General features: G+C 38.3%; 2 protein-coding genes and 1 long non-coding RNA gene across 3 annotated transcripts; 1 reads left to right on the forward strand and 2 right to left on the reverse strand.

Moving 5' to 3' along the window:
• Positions 1–291: 291 nt before the first annotated feature.
• LOC110041346 (uncharacterized) lies at positions 292–2,431 on the forward strand. Its single transcript, XR_002295751.2, has 3 exons — positions 292–358; positions 1,608–1,801; positions 2,220–2,431. It is a non-coding gene; the product is annotated as an uncharacterized LOC110041346 (long non-coding RNA).
• A 7,616-nt stretch (positions 2,432–10,047) lies between these two features.
• LOC149113910 (uncharacterized) lies at positions 10,048–17,031 on the reverse strand. Its single transcript, XM_089287704.1, has 3 exons — positions 16,901–17,031; positions 10,631–10,871; positions 10,048–10,345 (listed from the first exon to the last, which is right to left on the reverse strand). Exons 2-3 carry the CDS (start codon positions 10,851–10,853, stop codon positions 10,311–10,313), a joined length of 258 nt encoding a protein of 85 aa, XP_089143830.1. The 5' UTR covers positions 10,854–10,871; positions 16,901–17,031; the 3' UTR covers positions 10,048–10,310.
• A 4,620-nt stretch (positions 17,032–21,651) lies between these two features.
• LOC110041337 (uncharacterized) lies at positions 21,652–24,238 on the reverse strand. The gene is made up of 3 exons (XM_089287705.1): positions 24,183–24,238; positions 22,993–23,228; positions 21,652–21,865 (listed from the first exon to the last, which is right to left on the reverse strand). Exons 1-3 carry the CDS (start codon positions 24,236–24,238, stop codon positions 21,831–21,833), a joined length of 327 nt encoding a protein of 108 aa, XP_089143831.1. The 3' UTR covers positions 21,652–21,830.
• Positions 24,239–25,734: the final 1,496 nt, after the last annotated feature.

Genomic DNA, 25,734 nt, shown 5'->3' on the forward strand with positions numbered 1-25,734 from the left:
TGCCGTGATTTTTTCCGCTTTTATCAGCTAAGTGCTAACTTAACAAGAGGATGAATACCCAAAATAAGTCAAACCACACATCACGGAATCGTTTTGTGTGATAACTTGCCAGAGGGACGCCTCTTCTCTCAATTAGATTTTTCCTTTCAGAGCATATATCTGATAAACAATATCAACCTTTAAAAATCATTAGCATCTTTTTCATCTTATCTGAAATTTGTACTCGAAAATGAGTTCCACGCATCCCCTACTTTGCATTAATGAGTTATGCTTGTGGTTATAAATGAAGCCAGTTGTTATTTCATCGCAAATCTCAGAACTTTTTAAACGAGGAGAAACTTGCAGAAGCTAGCTTAAGGTAAGAAAAGCTGGACCCTTAGTTTCTGGGTTTTCATCCAAATGTTTTTAGCTTCATGTAACGGTTTTTCAAGATTTCACTTGATTCTGTAGGCAAGAACTATTCCTTGAATTTTAATGCTAAAGGCCTATTAACACACTACTATTTGTTGGCTCCTTATTTTTTATTTTATTTTATTATTTTCTTTTTTTTTAGTTTTGGCATGATAATCGACAAGGCGATCCCATGTGGTTGCGATTCTAATCCAACAAGTTTCCCGATTCGGATTACTTTGTGACACAAGCGCACTGTGAAGTTATCAATTTCAACAAATTAAACTTGCAGTGATTTCACTTCAAAAATCCTAATTTTGTTTTAGAAAACGTTCTGACACTGTACTGTGCAAGTCTGAGCTGTTGCCGATACCAAATTATCGCAGACTTAAGACTTTTTACGTTCTCTTTTGGTAATCTGTACGGTTACGACAGTTTATCTGCATTTTAACTGTTAATAAGTGGGAAAGAAACAGGCCTGTTTTCAAGAATTCTAATTCTCAAACCATAGCGATCGAATATTTCAAGTTTTTCTTTGTATACAAGGTAAAATTTAGTGGCACTTTTTACACTTTCGCGATCTATTAACGAAAATATTTCTCGTCAATTTAGTACTTGCTTTTCGTTGCTGTTCTTGTTGTTTTTTTAGCTGCTAAGCCTGTATTGGTTATTCCCTTAACGGGGTTTCAGGCTTGTTCCAGCTCATTGACTGACATAGAACTAAACGATGTGAATGCTACAGTCTTTTTTTTCGGCGACAATTTCGAAAGTTTTTTCGTTTGTAATAGATGGTACAACTGATCTCAACTAAGTGTCATGGAACCAAACCCAAAGTAATCCGGCACTCTGGCTGATCACAAGGGACACAGAAAATACAGTGAACCAATCAAAATTCGCAGTAATTTTATGTAGCTGATGCCAACCGCGGAAAAACGAGTGCCAACGAGTCACGATTGGTTTTGGTTTTACTTCTGATTGGATGAAAAAGTAACATTTGGATTGGATTTGAGGAACTCTAAAATGCAAATAATATGGGACAAGATGGATAGTAGCAAGAGAAAGTGATTCATAATCTCTTGGTAGTAGAAAACGTTTCTCAAATATGCAGAGGTATTATATGATAGCCTGCTGTTTTCATCATTCAAGACAGGATTCCCTAAGTTTCAAGCAGACCTATATCAGATAAAATCCTTAAACAGCCATTGTTTTATTTTTAGAACTGTCGTCGTCACAATGAGCAGAACACTTCTTACAGTTGTAGTGGTCCTGTTAGTTGCTGGTGTTTTCGTAGAGCAAGGTAGCACCCTGCTCCGGGCTGGTAGGGATAAAATAGAGAGGATGCAACATAATTCTAAAATGCAACAAAGGGAGACGGATGAAATAAGTGGAGTGCCTTATTGTATCATGCCAGGTAAGGAGATTTGAGTTCCTGGGAAATTCCGGCGATTCTGAGTGTCGTGTCACTCTGATAGGAGTCAGATAAGTGACGGGTGCATATAAGTCCATTTTTCAATTCAACGCTCCGGTGGGTGTCGCTATCTAAAGGATAAGCCACCATCCATCGTATAACGCAGTTTGTTTTGCCACTACATACCCACAGGATAGCGGATACGATGATTGTTGCGTTTTCAAATTTCTCTGGCGCAGTGTGGACGGAAGACATTTGATGCGCTTTCAGAGTGAAACCTCAGTTTTCGAATTCGATTCCTCTTGCGTAGTGTGGAGGGGGGCAAATTGTAAAATAATTGGCCCATTCGATCAAAAGCGGCATCTTGATTAGAAAAAAACCGTTTCAATTGACTTTACTTTTATGTTTTATTTCTTCACAGACACGGTAGAAAGGAAGAAATGAGGACATTAAAGACCCTAAAGAATTATGACTTTCCACCAAGCTGAAGGAAATTTACTGCTTCATGTACATCGCAATGGAAAATGAAAAAAATAAAATAAAATAAACAATACCAAAAACAAAAAAAGCTAATCACATTCTAATGCGACTGTAAGCTCAAACTGTAAATAAAATAGCATTTAAAGATTACAACTGGCCAATACAAAGCCATATATCCACACTTAGAACGGTTCGCTTCTGTTACAAGAATCCCTTTGGAGTACCATGTCACATGAGTACGCAAATCACAGAAAACAGGGCGAAAAAAATTGTTTTGACGACCTTTATAAATTCATCAGGATGCCAACGAGGGCAGTAATGTTTAAGACTGATTTAACGGTTCTTGTTTCAAGTTTTTGAAAGAGAAAAGTTTTCCGAAGTAAAACAAAACAGCTTCCAACTGCTAAGTTTGTGGCTACCTCAGGCTAAAGATGAGTAAATTAATTTGCCTGGGTGCATCAGGTCTATTCCTTTTTCACCGGATTACAAAAGCTATGGAAAAATATATTGCTGAAGAGCAAGCCGGTAGTATATTGTCACGTCAACTTTATAGCGGAGCCCCATACCTTAGAAAATTGGGCACGTGACTGTCCATACGTACGCCCGTTCGCCAAGCCCCATACGGATATCTTAAAAAATAAGAGAGTAGCACCATTACCATATTTACATCTTTGATATTGGACATTCATGTTATGAATAACTGACAGCTGTCAAAACAAGGTATTCGCTGACCAGTATCACGTGACCATATCGCGGGTTCAGGTCAAGACCTCATCAAGACGCTTGTTTCTTGAAGTTGACCACTGACTAGTTATTGGTTTTTCGATTGGATCGCGGACTCAAGCCAGATTATTACGCTGAGGAAGAAGGAGTGAGTACACGCAAAGACAAAATTTCGGCGCAAATTAACCCCTGAGGCGTTGTTGACTTTTCTTCCGACATACTCCTTGCACAATCGTCTCTTGGAAGGTCTCTGATATATTGCTTACGTAATTCCTACAGTGTTGAGTACGTTTATTAGGTATAAGAGAGCTTACGCATGACGTTTACGGCAGATGGCAAACGGCAAAGATTACCTCTGACTTTTTATTCTTTTCTTGTAATCCTTAAATAAGTCACGCAAAAATACCACAAGTAAGAGAAGACAGAGGGCAAAAGTTTCATTTTTGCCGTTTGCCGTTTGACGTGACGTCATGCTTAATCTCTCTCCATAGTTTGTTAAAATGTCACTGGAAAAAAAATAGTCAAACCACACACTGATCAATCACATGCTAATTGATCATTTTTTGGGTTTCTGATGCAAGAAAAACAAATCCTCTCTTTTCTCTATGGTTAATTATTGTAGTCAGGAGCTCCGCTTTTAGGCTTGGCTAAATCTATATTTTATATGTTTCGAGATAGCTGTTGCTTGGAGAACCTGGCTATCTAGCAAAATCTGCTTTAAAGTGGCACCCTATAGTTTTACGATCGCACGCGCGCTCACGATAAAAGCTCAAGTAATCTGCGCGCGTTCGAAGGAAAATGTCAGTGTTTTTCGATATTTTATGAAGTCAACATGAGTACAAAAAGCAAAACTGACAGTGGATTTTCCCGCGTTTCCTTCGGTGAAATTCCGTAAACTTTGGCAGACTGGTAGTGAATATTTTACTTTAGTCGGAACTCGTTTTTCAGGAAAATGTGTTGTGAAAATTTTGGAAGATTTTACCGAAGGAAATTCAAGAAAATAACAATTAAAGCTACAAAAACAGTAGGAAACACTTTTGTTTGGGCATTTATAATTCAAGACTAAAACCCAACATTTTAACAGAGATGCTTATTACATGTAGTAAATTTGAGAGGACTGGGTGCAAAAACAAATGCAAAAACAGCAATTAAGACATAAGACGTAAGACTTGCGCTCGCAACGCCATAAAATTTATGATTACCCACCTTAAAAGCCTTCATTTTTTAAGCTTTTTTCATCCTTACTAATTATAGAAGAGGGTTATCACTCCTCAGGAAAATCAATCGAACAATTTTTTTTTTTTTGTATCAGGTCTTTTTGAGGTACTTATGACTATGACGGGACGCTCGAGGCTTCTATTGTAAGTACCGCAGAGAAATGGCAGGAAATTTTCCTCGCATTCCTTACATACTCTCACTAGGGTTCTTCGTCTTGCAGCCAGGGAAGGCGTCATAATCTGTTTCAGTGACATGTCGATGATATTAAATAAAAAATAAACCAGAAAGGGCCGATGGAATATGAGACAAGCTTTAAAATAAAGTCACGATATTAATAGTGCATTAAAAGTAAATAGTACGTTCGAGTCATTCCCGATGCTTTCAAATGATGGCGGACTCCACCGACGCCAATAATCTGGAACAAAACAAGGTCATTATATATCGGATCACGTCTAAACACACGTGAAGAAAGACTTGGGCAGGAAAAAAACGTGGGCGGACAAAACCGGGAAATGCCGATAAATCAAGTAATCCCGCAATGATGAACGAATTACACAACATGAACCTTCCTTTGCTTCTCCCCCTGAACCAAGTTCAGATCTACGAACTGAACTTAAAGATACCAAAGTGCCTACGAATGGATGTTGAGCGGCGCGAGCATGCTTAAATGTCTTGTTTATCCAATGAAAGCCATCACAATAAACTCTGAGCTTGCATCGGGATGCTTGTCCGGGCGTAAAGGAGCGTTTGATTAATCAATCTAAAACAGATCTTAAGGAATAAAAACCCAGATGATCTGGAATGTTTTTCTGAGTATGTCGTTGGCAGTGGGAGCCACGTGCACGCCAGTATTATCATGCTCGGCAATTGAAGTTATTGTGTAGAAAATATCGCACAATTACACAGCCGAGGGCAAAAAAAAAAAAAAACGGCGCGAGGAGAAACTTAGTACATGGAGCTAAGATAGATTGTCAGTGCTTTAGGTGACCATGCACGGCTACCAATGGCTTGCCCAATCGCTTGGCCAATGGCTCGTACACGCAGCGAATCGTATAAGTCCGTAAGTAACGACCTCCGAAAGAAGTGAGCCACCCCCAATCCCCCGAAAATAGAGGAACTAAGGTTCAAAAGTATAATTATTTTCCCAGTCAATAACCTGAATAACGTACGATAAGCTGATGACGATTAAACTAGGGAAGGTATAGCTTATTCCAGGATGCGTCATGAAGCGCCCTGGTAAAACAAAGCCCGCAAAATTTTCAGCAAGTAACAAGATGGCACTAAGAGGAGCTTTTCTTCAAATTGAAATTACTAAAATTGACAACTTTGCATCATTTTTAGCAGGAACGCATAAAAAGAACGTTTCATCATATTGAAATTAAAAACTCGACAAGAGCAGTTAAATATTTATAAAGCAGACATTAAAATAGTTTAAGGTATCTTACATCACGGTCTACATATAAAGTGCCCACCCATCTGCTAGCAACATAAATTTGAACTGGAACGAAGAATTTCTAAACGATTTAAAAGAGCTCAGTGTTTTTACGAATTACATACACAGCCTTAGAGGAATACAGCCCTGTTCTCATAGAAATAAAAAAAAAAACAACAAAAACACCGGGAAGAGATACTTACAGTACAAGTCTTTTGCGTCCCTTCATGGGATGAAAGATTCTCGCCCATATCAACTTTCTTTCCTATCGTAAGTTCTTGCGCGTTTAGAGATGCGTCACACTCGCGTTTTAGGTGCAGGGATCCCAAGCAATGCTTACCCAAATTTTTAAAGATGCTACTTTTAGCCCTCCCTCAAATCTACAACCGTGTATTTCACTTGTGGAAAACTAAAGATTTGCACAGTGTTTGGGTTGGAGATTCTCGCCCATATTAGCTTTCTTTTCTGTCGTAAGTTCTCGCGCGTTTAGAGATGCGCCACACTCGCGTTTTAGGTGAGGGGATCCCAATCAATGCTTACCTAACATTTTAAAGATGCTACTTTTAGCCCTCCCCCAAATCTACACACGGGTATTTCACTTGTGGAGGTCTATCGATTTGGACAGTGCCTGGGTGAGAGATTCTCGCCCATATCAAATTTCTTTTCTGTCGTAAGTTCTCGCGCGCTTAGAGATGCGCCACACTCGCGTTTTAGGTGAGGGGATCCCAATCAATGCTTACCTAACATTTTAAAGATGCTACTTTTAGTCCTCCCCCAAATCTACACACGGGTATTTCACTTGTGGAGGACTATCGATTTGGACAGTGCCTGGGTGAGAGATTCTCGCCCATATCAAATTTCTTTTCTGTCGTAAGTTCTCGCGCGCTTAGAGATGCGCCACACTCGCGTTTTAGGTCAGGGATCCCAACCAATGCTTACCTCACTTTTTCAAGATGCTATTTTTAGCCCTCCCCCAAATCTACACACGTGTATTTCACTTGTGGAAGTCTATCGCTTTGGACAACGCCTGGGTTAAAGATTCTCTCCCATTTATCTCTTTTTTTTCACTCGCGTGTTCTCGCGCGTTTAGCGATGCGGCACACTCGCGTCTTTTGTGTGGGGATCCCAAACTATGCTTAAGGGGCTCTTTAAAAATGCTAGTTTTGGCCCTCCCCCCATTCTGCACAAGTGTATTTCACTTGTGGAAGTCTATTGATTTGGACAGTGCTTGGGTTAGATATTCTTTCCCATGTCAATTTTCTTTTCTCCCGCGTGTTGTCGTACGTTAAGCGAGGCGGCATACTCGCTTTTAGATGTGGGGATCCCAAACTTTGCTTACCTCGCTTTTTAAAGATGCTAGTTTTAGCCCACTTCACTTGTGGAGGTCTATCGACTTGAACAGTGCTTGGGTGGATATTTTTAACGATATCAATTTACTTTGATGGGGCGAGAATCTCTTACCCAAGGACTGTCCAAATCGAAAGACTTTCAGAAGTGAAATACACGTGTAAAAATTTGAAGGTGGAGTAAAAGTAGCATCTTTAAAAAGTTAGGTGAGAATTGGGTGGGATCCCCGCGTCTAAAACGCGAGAGTGGCGCATCTCTAAACGCGCAAGAACTTACGACAGAAAAGAAAGTTGATATGGGCGAGAATCTCCAACCCAAACACTGTCCCAATCGGTAGACTTCCCCAAGTTAAATACAGGTGTGTATATGTAAGAAAGGACCAAATCTAGCATCTTCAAAAAGTCCAGTAAGCATAGTTTGAAATGCCCACACCGAGTGTGGCGCATCTCTAAATGCGCGAAAACACGCGAATGAAAAAAAGAGAAATGGGCGAGAATCTCCAACCCAAGCATTGTCCAAATCGACAGACTACCCTAAGTGAAATACACGTGTGTAGATTTGAGAAAGGGCCAAATGTAGCTACTTTAAAAAGTCCAGTATGCATACTTTGAGATCACGACACCAAAACCGCGAGTATGGCGCATCTCTAAAGGCGCGAGAACTTACTAGAGAAAGGAAAGTTGATATGGGCGAGAATCTCTCACTCAAGCACTGTTCAAATCGATAGACTTCCACAAGTGAAATACCCGTGTGTAGATTTAGGGGAGGGCTAAAAGTAGCATCTTTAAAAAGTCCGGTAAGCATTGGTTGGGATTCCCAAACCTAAAACGCGAGTGTGGCGCATCTCTAAACGCGCGAGAAGTCACGAAATAAATGAAAGTTGATAGGGGCGAGCATCTCTCACCCAAGCACTGTCCAAATCGATAGACTTCCACAAGTCAAATACACGTGTGTAGATTTGGGGGAGGGCTGAAAGTAGCGTCTTTAAAAAGTTATGTAAGTATTGGTTAGGATCCCCGCACCTAAAACGCGAGTGTGGCACATCTCTAAACGCGCGGGAACTTACGACAGAAAAGAAAGTTGATATGGGCGAGAATCTCCAACCCAAACACTGTCCAAAATCGATAGACTTCCACAAGTTAAACACACGTGTGTAGATTTGAGGGAGGGCTAAAATTTGTATCTTTAAAAAGTTAGGTAAGCACTGGTTGGGATCCCCGCACCTAAAACGCGAATGTGGCGCATCTCTAAACGCGCCAGAACTTACGAGACAAAACAAAGTTGATATGGGCGAGAATCTCCAACCTAAGCACTGTCCAAATCGATAGCCTTACACAAGTGAAATACGTTTGTGTAGATTTTGTGGAGGGCCAAAACTAGCATTTGTAAAGAGCCTTGTAATCATAGCTTGGGATTCCCACACCAAAAACACGAATGTGCCGCATCGCTAAACGCGCGAAAACACGCGAGTGAAAAAAAGATATCAATGGGCGAGAATCTTTAGCCCAGGCATTGTCCAAAGCGACAGACTTCCACAAGTGAAATACACGTGTGTAGGTTTTGGGGAGGGCCAAATCTACCATTTTTAAAGAGCTCCGTAAGCATACTTTGGGATCCCTACACCAAAAACGGGAGTGTGGCGCATCTCTAAAGGCGGGAAAACTTACGAGAGAAAAGAAATTTGATATGGGCGAGAATCTCTTACCCAAGCACTGTCCCAATTGAAAGACTCCCAGAAGTAAAAAAATACACGTGTAAATTTAAGAGAGGGCCAAAACTTGCATCTTTAAAAAGCCCAGTGACCATTGTTTATGATCTCGACACCAAAAGTTCGAGTGTGCCGCATAGCTAAACGCACGACAAAAGACAAAGGAAAAGTAAATTGACATCGTTAAAAATATCCGCCCAAGCACTGTTCAAATCGACAGACTTCCACAAGTGAAATACACGTTGGAGATTTGGAAGAGGGCTAAAACTAGCATCTTTAAAAAGCGAGGTAAGCAAAGTTGGGATCCCCACATCTAAAAGGTGAGTGTGCCGCCTCGCTTAACGCGCGACAACACGCGGGAGAAAAAAAATTGACATGGGAAAGAATATCTAATCCAAGCACTATCCAAATCGATAGACGTTCACAAGTGAAATACACTTGTGTAGATTTGGGGGAGGGCCAAAACTAGCATTTTCAAAGAGCCCCGTAAGCATAGTTTGGGATCCCCACACAAAAAACGCAAGTGTGCCGCATCGCTAAACGCACGAAAACACGCAAGTGAAAAGAAAGAAGATATAAATGGGCGAGAATCTCTAACCCAAGCATTGTCCAAAACGACAGACTTCCACAAGTGAAATACACGTGTGTAGATTTGGGGGAGGGCTAAAAGTAGCATCTTTAAAAGGTTAAGTAAGCATTGGTTAAGATCCCCGCACCTGAAACGCGAGTGTGACGCATCTCTAAACGCGCGACAACTTACGAGAGAAAAGAAAGTCGATATGGGCGAGAATCTCTTACCCAAGCACTGTCCAAATCGACAGACTTTCACAAGCGAAATACCCGTGTGCAGATTTGGGCGAGGGCTAAAAGTAGCATCTTTAAAATGTTAGGTAAACATTGGTTGGGATCCCCGCACCTAAAACGCGAGTGTGGCGCATCTCTAAACGCGTGAGAACTTACGACAGAAAAGACAGTTGATATGGGCGAGAATCTCTCACCCAAGCACTGTCCAAATCGATAGACTTCCACAAGTCAAATACACGTGTGTAGATTTGGGGGAGGGCTGAAAGTAGCATATTTAAAAAGTTAGGTAAGCATTGGTTGGGATTCCTGTTCCTAAAACGCGAGTGTGGCGCATCTCTAAACGTGCGAGAACTTACGATAAAAAAGAATGTTGATATGGACGAGAATCCCTCACCCCGTATAAGATGAAGCAACAAAATGGTGTTTTAAGCCAAACCTGGTTTTATTTTTTGAAAATCTTCAATCGCCGGTCGCCAACTCAACAACTCTCACAAGTGACTTGATGGGGAAATTACAGATAAAAGGGAGAACTCAGAATTGTTTTTTTCTTCGTATTTATTCAATCTTTTAGTTAAACACAAACTGTTGATGCGTTCAGAGAGCTTATCATATCTAGTGCTAATAACAAAACAAAGGCCATAGGAAAATATAGCTTTGAGAATTGTTCTGGTTACAACACAAAATGGTTTTACAAATCATACAAATAACGCACTGGCATTCAAACATAGAGCAGTCAAGGAACATTTAATTCGTCTTTTCTTCTTTCTTGTAAGTCTCAATCGGAGTTCTAAGCAGGGATTTCAGATTTTAAGCCACTGGTCTTCCTCGGTGACTTCTACAATAGAGCAAATGTAAACCAAATCAAAAACAAGGACAAAACAACAACAGTTTTGCTTTTGGTTAAGAAAGAGAATCTACGTATGAGATGTGATTTCCCTGCTGGAGTTTTACTCAAAGGCAAAACCAAAATGACCGGTGATTGTTGCGTTTCAAATTTCTCCAGAGTAGTGTGGACTGTAAACATTTGATGCATTTTCAGAGTGAAACTTCCTGTTATCAAGTCTCTCCGTTGCAGTGTGGACACTGCCTAAATGATATGCATTCAATGAACATAATATACCTTGTTCGTTTCCCAGAGGCTTCGCGTGCCTGTAGCTTGTCCTTCTGTAATAAACCGGTTTTACTTGCTCATATTCTGCAGGTTTAATCTGGAGCTGTTTTTTAGCGCTGTTTCTCTCCATCATTATTTTGTCTCTCCCTGCTCTAAGATAAGAACAGGCACTTCCAAAAAGCGATCCAGTTATTAAAACAACAAGCAACGTTGTGAAGTAGGCCTTCTCCATTGTCAACTGGTATTTGACCTTCAAAAAGTGAAACAAGCGAATTAACTCAAAACATTTAGTATATGGGTTAAAAAGTTTGCTTGCGTTCGTTTGACATTATTCAGTAGCCCATGAGAGGAATTCTAACTGAAGCAGCTCGAAATAAATAATCAAACATTCCAACGCACCTTTTGATATACTGTGCAAGGTAGTTTTTGAGTAGCTCTGAATGAGACGGAACAAAGTGATAGAACTATTTACACAGAAAACATACCAGTATATTTATACACTTTTCCAATGCTAGTAATAGACAATTTTTTTTAAAGACTGACGCCTTTTAATAATGAATTCCAGCAAAATTAAAGATAATGGTGGAGTGACTGCGATACCGGTACAAACTTATCGTTATACGCAAACCATTAAAAGTGCGATCGGCGGTACGTATACTTTCGATGGACAGTTGAACTCTTTGTTCTCTTTCTATTTATTCACTATTTATTTAAGGTGTTTACTCGTTCTCTCGCTCTTTCGCGTTGCTTTCCTCTAGACGTGACTCAGACTCCTTCAGTTAGTATTATGGGTAAAAATTAACCCCATTTTGAGGTTTATATCAGGTACTACTGAGAACCATCATAAAGCTTTCAGCACGTGCTCGAAACTGAGTGCTTAAGACCACGCATGTGCCTCACTTCTCATTTAGATACGATAACACGTCAATGAGTTTTGAATTATTTAATAGCTGCTATTACTGCAACGTTCCCTGTTTTTTTCCCTGTTATTGGACTGTATTTGAATATACATACAATAAGCCCGTAACCAATGAAGCTTTGGTAAGATAAAACGTACATTACAATGACTCCACTTTCGTCATTTTCCTTTTGCCATTTTCAATTCAATATACGTGAGCATATTCACGCCAAACGGTTTGGCGTGAATATACTCACGTATTACTCTCTTGATATTTTAGTCTGTGATAGACTATTCTCGAACGTAAACTGTCAACCATTATAACCATAAAGAAGCATAAAAAATCTTCTCCTTAGCATGACACCATTTTGTCAACTGTAATACGTTTCTTCCTGAGATGCAGAGAAATAGAAACCTTAATCGAGGGTCTAGTGCTCAGACTAGCGCGAGAGCGACCGATACTAATGGGTGGAGGTCGTATTTGACGTGCGTTTTAAAGAGAACTTTGTAAGTACCTGCGTACAATAATTAGTGAATTAGCAGATGAGGGTAAATTTCAACGACGGAAAGAAACGGGTCGAAAAACAAAATATAAATAAACGGAAAAGGTGGACAGAACAGAGAACGAACTAAAATAATTATCTAGTAATAATAAGCAAATTTAGGAGAGATCTTCTAGTACGGCGCGAAACAAAAAATAAAAACATACGCACTTAATAACTTCAGCCAAGAGTAAATTCAAGGGAACTAAAAATAAGGAAGTGCTGGTGCGATGACGAAATAACTAGTTAGGTCATTATAGTTTAATCTATCACCAAGGAAAAAAATTCTCCCCTGAATATTATTTGCAGTTTCTACTGGAATTGTAATATAAAGCTCCTGTTCTTGCTGATTACGCAGCCGGCTTAGAGCATATTATCGCTTAGGACCAGCTCAGGAATTTGTTTACGTGCTACCGCTCTTTCGCTTGATGTTGTTGTTTTTTGTAGTCGATAAAAATATCTTGACCACTTCTGATTCTTCCCAACAGTTAAATTTGTGTCGATCTGTTTTTCACTCCATGGTATGCATGACATAAGTCCTGCAATGAGGTTTAGGAATGGACCTCGAACTCCCTCATTCACTCCCTCCGTTCTGTTAGACAGCTAATTTATGCGTTAAACCTGGATTAAACGCGGTTTTCACTGTCGCCCTCCTAAGGTCTACTTTTGTTCCCAAAGTTTCTGTGCAAACAATACTGGTGGTTAGGACAGAGGCGGAAATTAACAAAAACACATTACAATGGGCAACCGAAGGAGGCGAGCAAGGGCACTAAAAGTAGATGCATAATACCATCAGGAAGTTCTAAGGAGCCTTTGCTATGATTAGCAAGCAGATGAACACCTCCCACGGCGGTACATTTTGAGTCCCACTCCATCCCCTTCCCCCGCTTCTTTCAACTTCCCTTATCAACTCGCTCCAATCTTCTCTTCGTGGCTCTTCGACTGAAACAGAAACTTGCAATGTGGTCATTGCAGTGGCAGACTGCATTATATTAGGATATTATACACCTAACTGAAGAAACGTTGTCTTGGAAAAGGTATAAACGTACCATAAATGATACGACGCAGTGGTTTTCAGGAAAACTTGCAAACTAACTAATTTGCGTTCTTATGGACCGTGTACTTGCGTTAAAATCAAACGGATCTCGTGTTCATTAGCTATACTGTTGCAAACTTGGGCATATTTCGAAGTCTTAGCGTTCAAATTTCCATTTGTTTTCTCCATTAGCTACCTTTAGGAAAGCATGGCCAGTTTCGATGTTTTTTCTAAATCAGCACTTTGGGCAGCTGACCTGTGATTATTAAATGCCACGAGGAAAAAAAATATTGAATATTCAAGATCATGCGCATGCCGTTTTTCAGTCTTCACATAATTCTGTAAAGTCGTATGGTTTGTGGATTATACTTTTGCTCGGACAACGTTTCTTCAATGAGGTGTATGTGATATATAGAATTAATTCATGCCCTTGTTAGAGATTTTAAAATCAACAACACTAGTTTTATTTTTTGCAAAGATCTTGATATTAACCTTCCTGAAACTCTAAAACGTGACGCGGTTCCCTTCCATATTATCGACAAAACCATTTAACGTTATTTGGGTAAATAGAAATTTAATTCCTTTAGTGATATTAAGCCATTAATATAGATGATTAGGCCAGAGAAATTTGAAAACGCAGCTTTATTTCTACAGTTAGTCCTACCGTCCACACTAATCCGTCACGAAAACGCAGCTTTTCGAAAACGTTCTTCAAATCGGAGAAATTTGAAAACGCTGGCTTTTCATTTTCGTGTGAACGGAAAACATTCTGAACACTGAGCTTCACGAAAACAATGGCGTCAAGATAATCATGTGATTTCTATGCCCGAGTTTTTCTCAAACACAAATGCATAAATGCAAGATGACCGCTGATTGTTGCGTTTTAAATTCCTCCGGCGTTGTGTGGTCGGAAAATTTCGTAGTTTGGACGGGCCGTTTTGTTCTGATAATTTTTGCTTTCCATCTCAAGGACACTCTCCTGCTCTTAAATGCCTAGTGGTTTATCTATGCACTTGTGCAGGATGTAATAACTCTCGTTATATTGGAGAGACCTCTCGTTATTCATTTTTTCTCAAACAGGATCGATAAATGAGCAAAGTTTTAACGGATAAAAATTCTCACAGTTTGTTGAAACTCAACATCTGCTCTAATAGCGCTAAAACAAATTGTAAGTTAATCTATTCTTCTTGTAGCACCATAAAAGAGCAAAGTCTTAGCAGATAAAAAATTCTCACATTTTGATGAAACTCAATAGTTCTTCTAATTGCGCTTTGACAATATATAAGTTAATATATTTTCTTCTTGTAACACCAGACAGTACCCCAATCTGTGTACTGACACCATGTAACGGTTTTTTTTTGTTTCCTTTTCTTCTATTGTCTTTGCATATGACTTTCGTTGCTAATTTTATCACTAGTTTGTCTATATTCATAATATCATTTGAACAAATCAATTTAAATAAGCCACAAACATGTGTCTGATAAAAAATTAATATTTCCATATTTCTTAAATGTTTTAAGTTTAGCCAAGATGCTCAGGTTTAAATTTTAGGCAAGGAGTTCGGTTTACTTAATCAACAGTGAAGTAAGATTTTTTCATTCCGCCAAAACTTGAAAAAAAAGCGCCACTTTAAACGAGTTTGTTTCAGTTTAATGTCAGTTTACCAGAAGGTAGCCAAACACAAAGTAACCTCTTCAAGCCAACTCCAAATTTTGGCGACTGCTGTGATTTATTAAGTACATTATTTGTAAAATTTCCTAAACGAAATTAGTAATCTGAAAGTAAAAAAGAGAACGGAGCAGATTCAAAGCTTACCTTTTACACGAATATTAATGTGACCTAGCTTGAATAAATTCAATAGTGACTTAAACTAGCAGAGCGAAGTCTTATAGTTATGGTGTACCGCGATGGTTGAATTCGCTGAACTATCGTTATGACGTCAAAAAAACTCAGTTTTAAATGCATTATTAATTAAAAAGTTATTTATAACCCAAATGTTATTACGTGTATCCTTGGGACATTACTAATTCATTTGTAATTTGAAGCAATTCATATTCATGTTAGCAATTGAGTAAAGGGAGTCATAAAAACGCGTCTGAGCTACGCACGCAAAAATGCTTAATTCGGCTCTTAAATTCTTTCTTTTTTTACCCTATATAGGGCATTTAGATACATTTTATAGCAATAGTAAACAAAAGTTAAGAAATACTAAGTTGTAAGAAAATAAAATTTATATGTGAGCGGTAGCCAAAGTAACAAGAACTCTTTGGTTGGCCACCGTCATGGTGTGGCAGCAAAGAAAGTATTCAGCTTAACTAGACCTACATACACTACATTACAACACTATCACACTTTTATAGTACACACCACATTATCACACTTACATAACATTGCATATTTGTATGGTAAATGTACATGAAAATGTAAAAAATGTAAATCTTACTTATGGTGGTAATGCACTTAGCTCTACAAGCACTAAGCTCAGCTAGTTTACAGGCATGCCACTGAAACAAAGGAAACAATAGTTGCATAAAAAAGGAAACCATAGCAGCAGGAAATCAGTCTCCTCAAAAAACTGCTTTAAGATTTGTCTGGCAAGTCAAGGATTGAAATATTACTTCAGTGAAACAGTTTCATCACTACAGTTGTTTTAAACCCTTAAAATACTTACTTTCAAACAAGGCACGAACTAATCCGTTCAAATGGCAAGCAAAGAAAAAGAATTTTTTTTAGATGGAAATAAGAATTATTTTATTTTGAATACATTAGATTCCTTAGTTTCGTTGACAGGTTTTATAAAGATCGTAAAAGAAAATAAAGTATACAAACTCTTGAAATGTAGTGGTGTATCTAGGGTAGGCCCCTCCCCTTCCTTATTTTAGGAAAAAAAAAAGAAGCAATCACAGAAGGAAAAAAAAAGCCGGTAGGGCAAGCAAAACAAACCCTCCCCCCACCCCCCCAGCTCAAGGTCTGGATTCGCCACTGAAATGTTCAGTCGAAATATTGGAATTCACGGCCCGGCGGATTTTTGAGGTAATGTTGCTTATTTGTGCCTGGTGTCAAAGTGATAAAAGGCCCTCAGGAGCTTAGCGAGTTCAAGGAAAAAATTGAAGTGCTAAAGCGCAAAACAATGAATACTCTCAAGGTTACTGGGTTCACCAGCAGTTATGTTTATCAGAATAACTTGAATAAACTTTTCTTTGTTTCTAAAATTGTTATCGCCTCTGAAAACATTGAGAATTTTTTTGCAAATTGAGAATTGTGGCTATTTGCTACTTTACGAAGTTGGTCGAGGTTTCAAAAACGTTGTACTGGCTGTGAAAATTTCCAAAAAAATTGATGCCACCACGTCCGATGTGAAAATTGATCCACCCGTGTTGCTTCTCAGATAACTATGATATCTGTTGGAAATCGGCAAGAACGTTGAAGTTGTCCGCTGACTTTGTCATTTGGTATTTTTAATTTTACTTCGTTATGCAAGTAACATGGCCTGTTTTATCACCTTCACGGAAAAAGCGGAAATAGACAAAAGCGAAGACAATTACAACCCCCATATAATACAACACAAACTGCAATCAAAACTTTGAAGCTTTTTAGCTACAGCTGACTTCAACTGGTAAATTTTTCCCTTGCTTAGTTTCTACTAAGAAACTCCTTTGAACAACTCCAAGTGCTTACTGATCGATGTTCATATACATTGTACATAAGGTAAAAGGTGTGAAAAGAACTTTTGATGCTGCACACTCGTATCGACAAAACTAAGAGATTACTCAGTGGCAAAAATGTTTAATAGTTATTCTCACCTTTGAGACTTGCAATATTCTTTTCTCAGCTTGTTTTCAATTTGGCGTGAAACGTTAGCTATAGAAGAAACACGAGCAAGTGCCGTTGACAAATTATTTTTCGCATCTCCCTTTTATTACAATAATTATCGTATGCCTTAAACGACCAGGAGCGTTTCAAATAGCCGTAATTTAAATTTGTATTTACACCATAATTACTTAACTGGAAAGGGAACAATAGCTGATTTTGGAAACAAATTATCTGGACCAGCATTAGACAAGTATTTATTGAAACTAATGGGCTTTTTCTCCTGTAAATGAACAGAGCTTCGAACGAGTTTTACGATGAAGGTTTTTAATATGTAATCAATCCACTGAAATGATGCCGCGCTTTTATCTAAATTTGCGTTAGAAAGTCGTGTTTCCGTTTGGAAAACAAGAGTTATAATTTGCAAAAGCCCGGAACTAATTGCAATTACAGCAATATGCTTGCGACATTCTTCATCATACTCGCTTTTAATAATCGGTGTGTTTGAGCAATTAGCGCGAGAGATTTTCTCGACTGATTAAAGCTATTTTTCTCTCATCAGATTCTTCTGAGCTTTGAGGAGTTAAAGAAAACGAATGTTTAACTTCAAAGGCTACAACAAATATTTAAAAATGGGAAATTACAATAGCCAATAAATGTTTCGTGTAGGTTGTGTCGAAACTTACAATTAAAAGCTAAGAAAGTTGAGCTGCGCGAAACACGACCTATGATGACAATTTCTGTCTAGATAACTGTTAGAGAAGATATATCGTAAACTGGTATATAGTAAAAAAAAAATTCTTGAGGCATAAGTTTGAGAATATGTTCTCAGGTGAAATTCTTAATCTAGCATCAGGGCCTCGGCCAGAAAAAAAAATAAACAAGGCTGAGGCAATATTCATGGTTAAATTCTCTCCCAAGGTATTTAGTGGGTTTATGATGACTATAAACAACAAAAACAGAAAAAAATGAGTGAGGCAAGAGCCTCGGTTTGCCTGTTACGTTGCTACAGCCCTGAGCATGCATCCACAAGCAACATGGCAGGCCAGAGCACACTGTTTCTAGGTTTGTGAAAAAATTCAAACGCTGTTGCTGTTGTTGTTGTTGTTGTTGTTGCTGCTGCTGCTGCGGCTGTTGTGGTTGTTATTGTTGTTGTCACTGCTGATACATTCACTCTTGTCATAATTATGTAGATTTGCGTCTACGATTTCATAGTATATACAGTTCAAACAAAAATCGTTTTTCAAGTGTATGCTGGGATCTCTGTGTTAAAAAAACGTAGGTGGATTATCCTAACATTAGGAAAATTAACCAAGGTCGATTGAAATTGATTTATCTCCGTTTATGAACATAGGCAACATAAAGTCACTTTCTCTCGTAATAAAGTATTGCTTTTTTTGCAAAATTGTCAGACAAGAGATCATAGACTGAGAGGGGATTGGCAAGTCGCCGGCTGAACCATTTCCATTACTACGTAATTTCCAGTAATCTTTTAGAATTATTTGTGGGGCAGTTATTTACATCTACCGATTTCAAACCAAACCAGACTAATTAAGCGATGCCATAAAAAGGAAGAGAAAAGAGAACTGAGTACAGAAGATTGTAAGTGATATTAATTTGAACCAACTTATCGCATTTATATGCGAACAAGTTATGAAGGTATGTTACACAAATTCAGACGCAATTCATTCATTTTTTATTTTTCTGGAAGAGATATTGCCATAATAATTCATATAGATCGATTTTATCGTCAGTCATATTAAATAATTTTTTTTGTATAAGTATCTTATCTCCATATTGTCACCAAATAACATGTATTACGTTAGAATAAACTGGTAAAAATGATACTGACTGACTGACTTACTTACTAGTTACTTGGAAAAGATTTTGTTCTAATTTTCAGTTTCAGTCTAAACACAAATTTTGAACTAACGAATTTCGTAGAAGCGACAAAGTTGCATTTAAATGTTGAGTTTTCGTAAGTATAATTGCTGCAACGTATCAGGTGAGTTGCTTTCCTCAAAAGTTTTTTAGAGTACCTCTGAAGTTTCCTACTCATGAAGAAGTAAACAAAGGGACTTTTACCACTATGAATCACAAACACTGTTACGGTCCAAGGATTTCCTCGCATGAAATACCTGAGTATATCCTCACTCGCCAAGGATGTCACAATTTGTGTTACAATCGCAGAAACATAACATACTATTAGAGTGAGAACCTCGTAAAGCACTGCCCCTGCTCTTCGAAATCTCTGCTAGTTAGCTCCTGCCAACAAAGTACATTTGAAGTTAATACGTAACTATCAAATCAAAATTTATTGATCACTGGAAATAAATTTCAGTTAATGACCAACTCTTGTTTGAGCTTTGAACTTTGTCCAGTGATCTACTTCACACAATCGATCTCACGTGAGAACCGCAGGAACTCCCTTGTCATTGTTGTCCAATCAAATGACATCTGGCCTTTTGCCAAGCACGTGTTCAGCGTTCTTATTGTATTTTGTTTCATCACAAGCATCGAGGCAGAACTGTTTTGAAGCATTTAGGTTTTCTTAAGTTTTGCCTGTGAAAATGTTTCGAGACCTTCGGGAAACGTGCCCCAGAGCCGCTTTTTCCTTTTGCTACGACCCTGCCCTAACCCTAAGTAGAATAATTTTCTCTGGGAACAAGAATGGAGCATTTACTATAGCTCTACAGTGCTGCTCAAGAATTCTGCGAAAAAAGGATGAATTGTGGCTTGACCTACATTTCAGATTTCTTTTGCATAGCTCGGAAAACGTAGAATAGAGCATGGTGTAGTAGAACAGGACAGGGTAGGACAGGGTAGGGTAGGGTAGGGTAGGGTAGGGTAGGGTGGGGTAGGGTAGGGTAAGAAAGAGTAGGGAAGGTTAGGGTGGGGAAGGCTAAGACCTATATCTCTTACTTGTACCGTGGCAAAGGTTATGGAGGGCTTTACCTGTTCCAGACTTCTATCCCAATTGGAAGGCAAGATCGACCCCTGTCAATTCTCCCGTAAGGGGCACTCTACGACAGATGCCCTTCTATACATGCTTCAAGCGATCTACGAAGCAGTTGATGGAGGTGAGGCGTCGGCTCGGATATTCTTCGCAGATTTTTCTAAGGGGTTTGATTTGATTGATCACTCAATATTGATGCAGGAACTCGCTGATCTTGAAGATCATCCAGTCCTTTTATCTTGGATAACAGCATTCTTGACATACCGGAAGCAAGCAGTTAGAATCGGAAGTACTTTGTCTGATTGGCTGACACAAAAAGGAGGAGTGCCCCAAGGAACTAAATTGGGTGTAATCCTCTTTACGGTGATGACAAACAGACTGCTCTCTGACTGGCGGCTGCGCATCAAATACGTCGATGATACCAGTGCTCTCGAAATAATTCCAAGGAACTCCCCTAGTTTACTTAATGTTGTGGCCTCAGACATTCACAATTTTGCCATTGCTCATAATATGAAACTCAATCCAATTAAGTGTAAAGAAATGCATATTAATTTCCTACGCAACTCCAATTGTCTCATTAATCCCATAATAATTGGCGGCAATGTCATCAAGAGTGTCAATACCTATAAGATCTTAGGAGTTATTATGGACAATGACCTGAAGTGGAACTCTCATGTTGATTACATTATTAAGAAGGCTTGTAAGAAGTTATATTCCCTTAGAGTTCTGCACAGAGCCAGGGTGTGGCAACCCAACATGTTGAGGATATACCTTTGCTCAGTTCGGCCAGTTTTGGAGTATGCAATACCGGTTTGGCAGGATATTCCTGCCTATCTGTCCGAAGCCATAGAGCGAGTGCAAAAAATGGCGCTTAACATAATTTACCCCGAAGCAGAGTCATACGCTCATGCATTACTATTAGGTAAACTAGATAGGTTAGATGATAGAAGAGTACACTTGTGCTATAAATATATGGCGAAAATGAAGTCCCCTACCCACCCTTTGCATCATCTGCTTCCCAGTCCACTCCTGGACGTGCCTAACTATCCCTTAAGGCAGAAAACACAAAAGTATTATCTTTTCCGGAACATTCAGGCCTGCAGGACAAAGAGAGTAGAGGACTTTTTTACATTTAAATATTTTATGTGACTCAATTGATAGTATCACTGTTATACTTGTAAACATGCAGGCCTGCACGACAAAGAGAGTAGAGGTCTTTTTTACATTTAAATATTTTATGTGACTCAATTGATAGTACCACCGTTATATTTGTAAATTACTGTACTTTAGATAATTTAAGATTGTAAAATGTACTCGTTAATTCAGTTGTTTTACTGCAAGAGAGTTTTAGTAAACTACTTTACTTACCTAAGGCTCCCTCCCCGCCCATGGTATGAATAGGGTTAAACAGAGACAGGGTTGTAGGGAGAAAGATAGGGTAGCTGAACAGTTTTTATTAAGAAAGAAATTAAACAGCCATTTATGTTTTCTGGCATATCAACAATGAACTGCAATGCGCGCTACCTGTAATTACTGGCGTATTTTTCTACGGTGAGGGTGTGTAGTTCACTAAGTCAATCTAAGTCAACTTGAAAGAAAAAAAGATAACCTTTGGCAATCAGGTATGGGTTTTAATACTAAATTAATAAACATTAACAAAGAAAACTTACTTTTCTGTGAAAAAGTTTACTTGCCCTTAGTTTTTACGTTCGTCGAGACGCAGTTTCAAGTTTCGTTTTAATCTACGCTGTGAACAGCCCCATCGTGTGGCAAAAAAGTCTGAACAGATTTCTTGATGCATTCTTTATTCTTTCAAAAATAACAAGCATATGTACCTAAAGACAACGCGAAGACGTTTTATGTCATGTTCAAAAGGACATCTTATGCCCCTGCAATATACCATTCATTAATTATAAACACTAGAATTTAATACTTTTTTTGGGTGACGATTATGGCAGACCGCATCCTCAATGGTCCTCACTTTGGATCTTTCTCCTAAAATCTGGAAGAAGATAAATAGTATAGACATTATAAAAGAATTAATGATTACTAAGTTAAAAAAAAAAGAATGGCGAGTAAGAGAGGTTTCGATGCTGCCCTGTGTGTTGTCATTCGACATGGTGGGTTTTGGGTAAATTCAAATGTTCGTGAGAGTCAACGAAAGTTTTCACCTGCTCATCGTGTGCGAGGTCCCGTCCACACTACGCCGAAGGAATTTGAATAAGTAACAATCGCTGGTCATTTTGGATTTGTGTTTGAGGAAAACTCGGTCAAGGAAATCACGGGATTATTGTGACGCCATCCCTTTCGAAAAGCTCCTTCTTGAAATGTTTTCCGTCCAAACTAAAACGCAAAGCCGGTAAATTTCAAAAAGCCACAGTTTGAAGAGCGTTTTCGAAACGCTTTGTTTTCGTGACGGATTAGCGTGGACGGTAGGCCTAACCAGAGAAATAAAACTGCGTTTTCAAATTTCTCCAGTTTAGTGTGGAAGGGGGCTGAGTCTTGACAACTACTATGTATTTTCATCTCGTCTGGGTCCAGTCGAATGACTGTCGAGGACTCTGGTTTTTGTCTTGCATTAATATGAGGAAATGTGTCCCCTTTCAATGTAAAAATGACCGTTAGTTTACCAACCAGTCACGTGCGAATTTTTCGTTACTACCTTTCCTGCGATTTAGAGGTAATTTTGTACAACGCAAAATGACTCAATATCACGTGACATAGTTGAGTTAAAATTGAAATTGAATTCATAATTAACAAAATAACGCTTTTAAAACACTGGTTTACATGGTAACATTCATTTCCCGGCCAAAAATAAAGCAAAGTATAGTGGAACCCCGTTAATCCGGACACCTGACTGGCCACAAACATCTGACCGCATAAACAGGTTGGCCGAGTTGAAAGGTTCTTTAACATAAGGAAATGACTAACTGAGCTATTGTTCAGCCCAGAATAAGGTGGCCGAGATAACGAGGTGATCGTATTAACGGGGTTACTGTAAAGCGTGGTTTCACTGTGGTTGGCTTTTAGTCATGACTACAATTAACAATTTCATGGACTCGGTCAGTGAAAACAATATTTAACAAGTCACCTGGCCTGAAACGATTAACATTTTCTTCTCATACTTACCCCTTGATATATGTTCTGGGTATCTAATTCTGTCATAGCTCATACTATTACTGCTACGACTAGGTAAGACTTTTTCCTTTGGCAAAGCTACTGAGTCCAAAGTTCTTCCTTCTCGTATAAATGCATTGCCTGAAAATCCGAGGACGCACAGGAATGCGACGAGAACGCAAAAGAAAACAGTAGGCCTATCAGATTGCATGACTCCTTCAGAAACGTCTTTAAAAGCTCCTGCCGTCCTGTGAATCAAAGAAAATAAAATATTACTGACTCGAATACAGAAAATGACACTTAATTATAGAGCAGCGCCACAAAAATATGGCTACAATGAAGTAATTCTTACAAATTGCATACCTTCTCCTAAAAGTCAATTTGCGATTATTTTTTTGCTAAACGCAAAACAGACAAAGAACAAATTACAAGGGTTCTCAGATTTGCGGTTTGTAATAACATAGCGGCGTCGAATAAAATTGGCTAAGCAACGACAGTCATGTTCGATTGAATGGCTTCTCCCAAAACGCTTTGTACGACAATACTCTGTAATACAAACAGGGATATTATTTCTTTTTCGTCATTGTAATTAATAATTTAAAACCGCAAGTGATAAACGAATTTAAGTGTCTTAATGATCGTCCCAGAAGCAACGCTAACGAATTCTACTCGCGTTTCTGTAACGTTTTTGGTTTTGTTTTTAATCCTTTGTTCCAAAACAGGTCATCATAAAGAGGTCCACATATATAGCAGCACAATTAACAAACGATTTAGCGAATGAGCGGAATGCGCTTAGCATAGAATAAAGTGCTTGTACACTAGATGAAACAATAACAAACAATAAGCTTTGTATTGTCGACTACAAGTGGGATATACCAAGTACAATCAAAAGGTTATATAGAGATCTGTTTCTTAGTTTTTTACCTTGCGCAACAAAAGCCAACGCTATTTTCTTCAATTGAGAATTCAATCCGCTAACTGGATTACACTCTTGTACTGAGCAAAAATACAGTTATTCGATTTGCCAATTGTTTGTTACCGTAGGCTTAATAAGTCAAATTTACGAGCTTATTAATTCATAACTCTTCTTAGAAAGTGACTTGAACAAAGATCATTTTAAATACTCGCATTTAGAGATCTCTAACAGTGACAGGGATTTCGTTCTCTTATTGATCAAAAAAGGGGAAAAAGAGACTACAAACCTGCTAAGTCTGTTAATCCAAGCATAAAACTTCCACAGATGTTTGGACACCTTCATATCTTTTCCGCCGTTTTCAAGGGCTTTATAAGCATAGCGAAGACAACACAATTTCAACGATAAACTTTACGATTTCCTGAATAATTTCCTAAATAATCAATAATGTTTTAGCGGTTTACTCAGTTTAGTAAACATGAGGCAAGTCTGGTTTTTTTATCGGTAAGATAAGATATCAGCCAAGATAGAACATAAGGATAGGATAAGAAAATTTACAATCAGGAAGAAACACAATTTAATTTTCAAAATCTAAAAGCTGTATTCAGTTTGTTAATCAACACGGTTCACGTAGCGGATATTTAGTAAAGTGCCACATCTGGTTTACAGGGGAAACTTTAAATATATATTTAATACTGATTCACCATCGTGAGGAAAATTGAACATTGGTTTAAACTCTTGAATAAAATATCGAATTATTCAACATTCTAAAAGACGAGAAATAGTCCTACACTTGCCGATGAACAACCGCTATGATTCATGAATAGTTTCTGTTTAAATTCCTTCTTAAACTTGCAAAAAACAAACACTATTTTGTGCTCACAGGCCATGAGACTTGTAAGACTTGTAGCATTTTCCAATATTAAAACAATAAAATGACATAGGCTTATTCATATTCTTGAGATGTTCCAGTACAGCGGTGGAAACCACGTGATATCTTGCAACATTTTGAAGGGAAAATGCATGTAAAACAGTCTAACTACAATTGTGGTTATATCATGTGATTTATGCGACAAAAGTAGCATTTGTACTGCGACAGAACAGAACGTTTAAATGTACTAGTCTTATACTATTAAATGGATGCTAAAGCAAGTGTATTATGTCAGATTTCTAGGGTTATTCAACTGATATATCGTTTGTACCTTCGGGTTTTTTAAGATTGATCAACCCAAGCGATTTTAGTTTACTGAAAAGTCATTTTCGCAGTTGGCATATCATTTTAATTGTATTTGACGAATTCAGACACCTGCGAAAATCACTTAGTTTTGTATGCAACGGATATAGCCAGTAAAACGTGGAAGTGGAACCATGTAATCAAAGAACAATTGTTTTTAATTTTAACCCCTAAGTAGCACCGTAGTGTTCACAGATGAATGACTGAGGGAAGAATGGCGTGGGTAATGGAAATAATATCATTTTTACTGCCTCTAATAAATAATCGCTAAGAAATTCAACAAATTCATGAACAAAAGATTGAAATTAGTTTCCCGTAGAGAAACTAGAAAACAAATTTTCCAATTGTGAAAGTCGACGAGACGGTGATTGCCAGCACTCGAAAAGGACTGGGTTAACTCATGGAAATACATTAAGTAAAAAGGTGAACTCTACTGAAAATTACTTTCACTGAAATATATCGTTTACGAGAGCTACAGCAAGGGTTGATTTAGATGATACATGTTTTGAAAACGATAGATAAATAGAAGAAGCCTTTAACAAAGGAGGAAATACAACAAATGTCATTACTTCACTAAGTTTTCTGTTGCGTTTGCAAGCCAAGACAG

Source organism: Orbicella faveolata, unplaced genomic scaffold, assembly GCF_042242905.1.
Source record: "Orbicella faveolata isolate gen_17 unplaced genomic scaffold, um_ofav_v1 contig_14, whole genome shotgun sequence".
In the NCBI taxonomy this organism is placed as follows: domain Eukaryota; kingdom Metazoa; phylum Cnidaria; class Anthozoa; order Scleractinia; family Merulinidae; genus Orbicella; species Orbicella faveolata.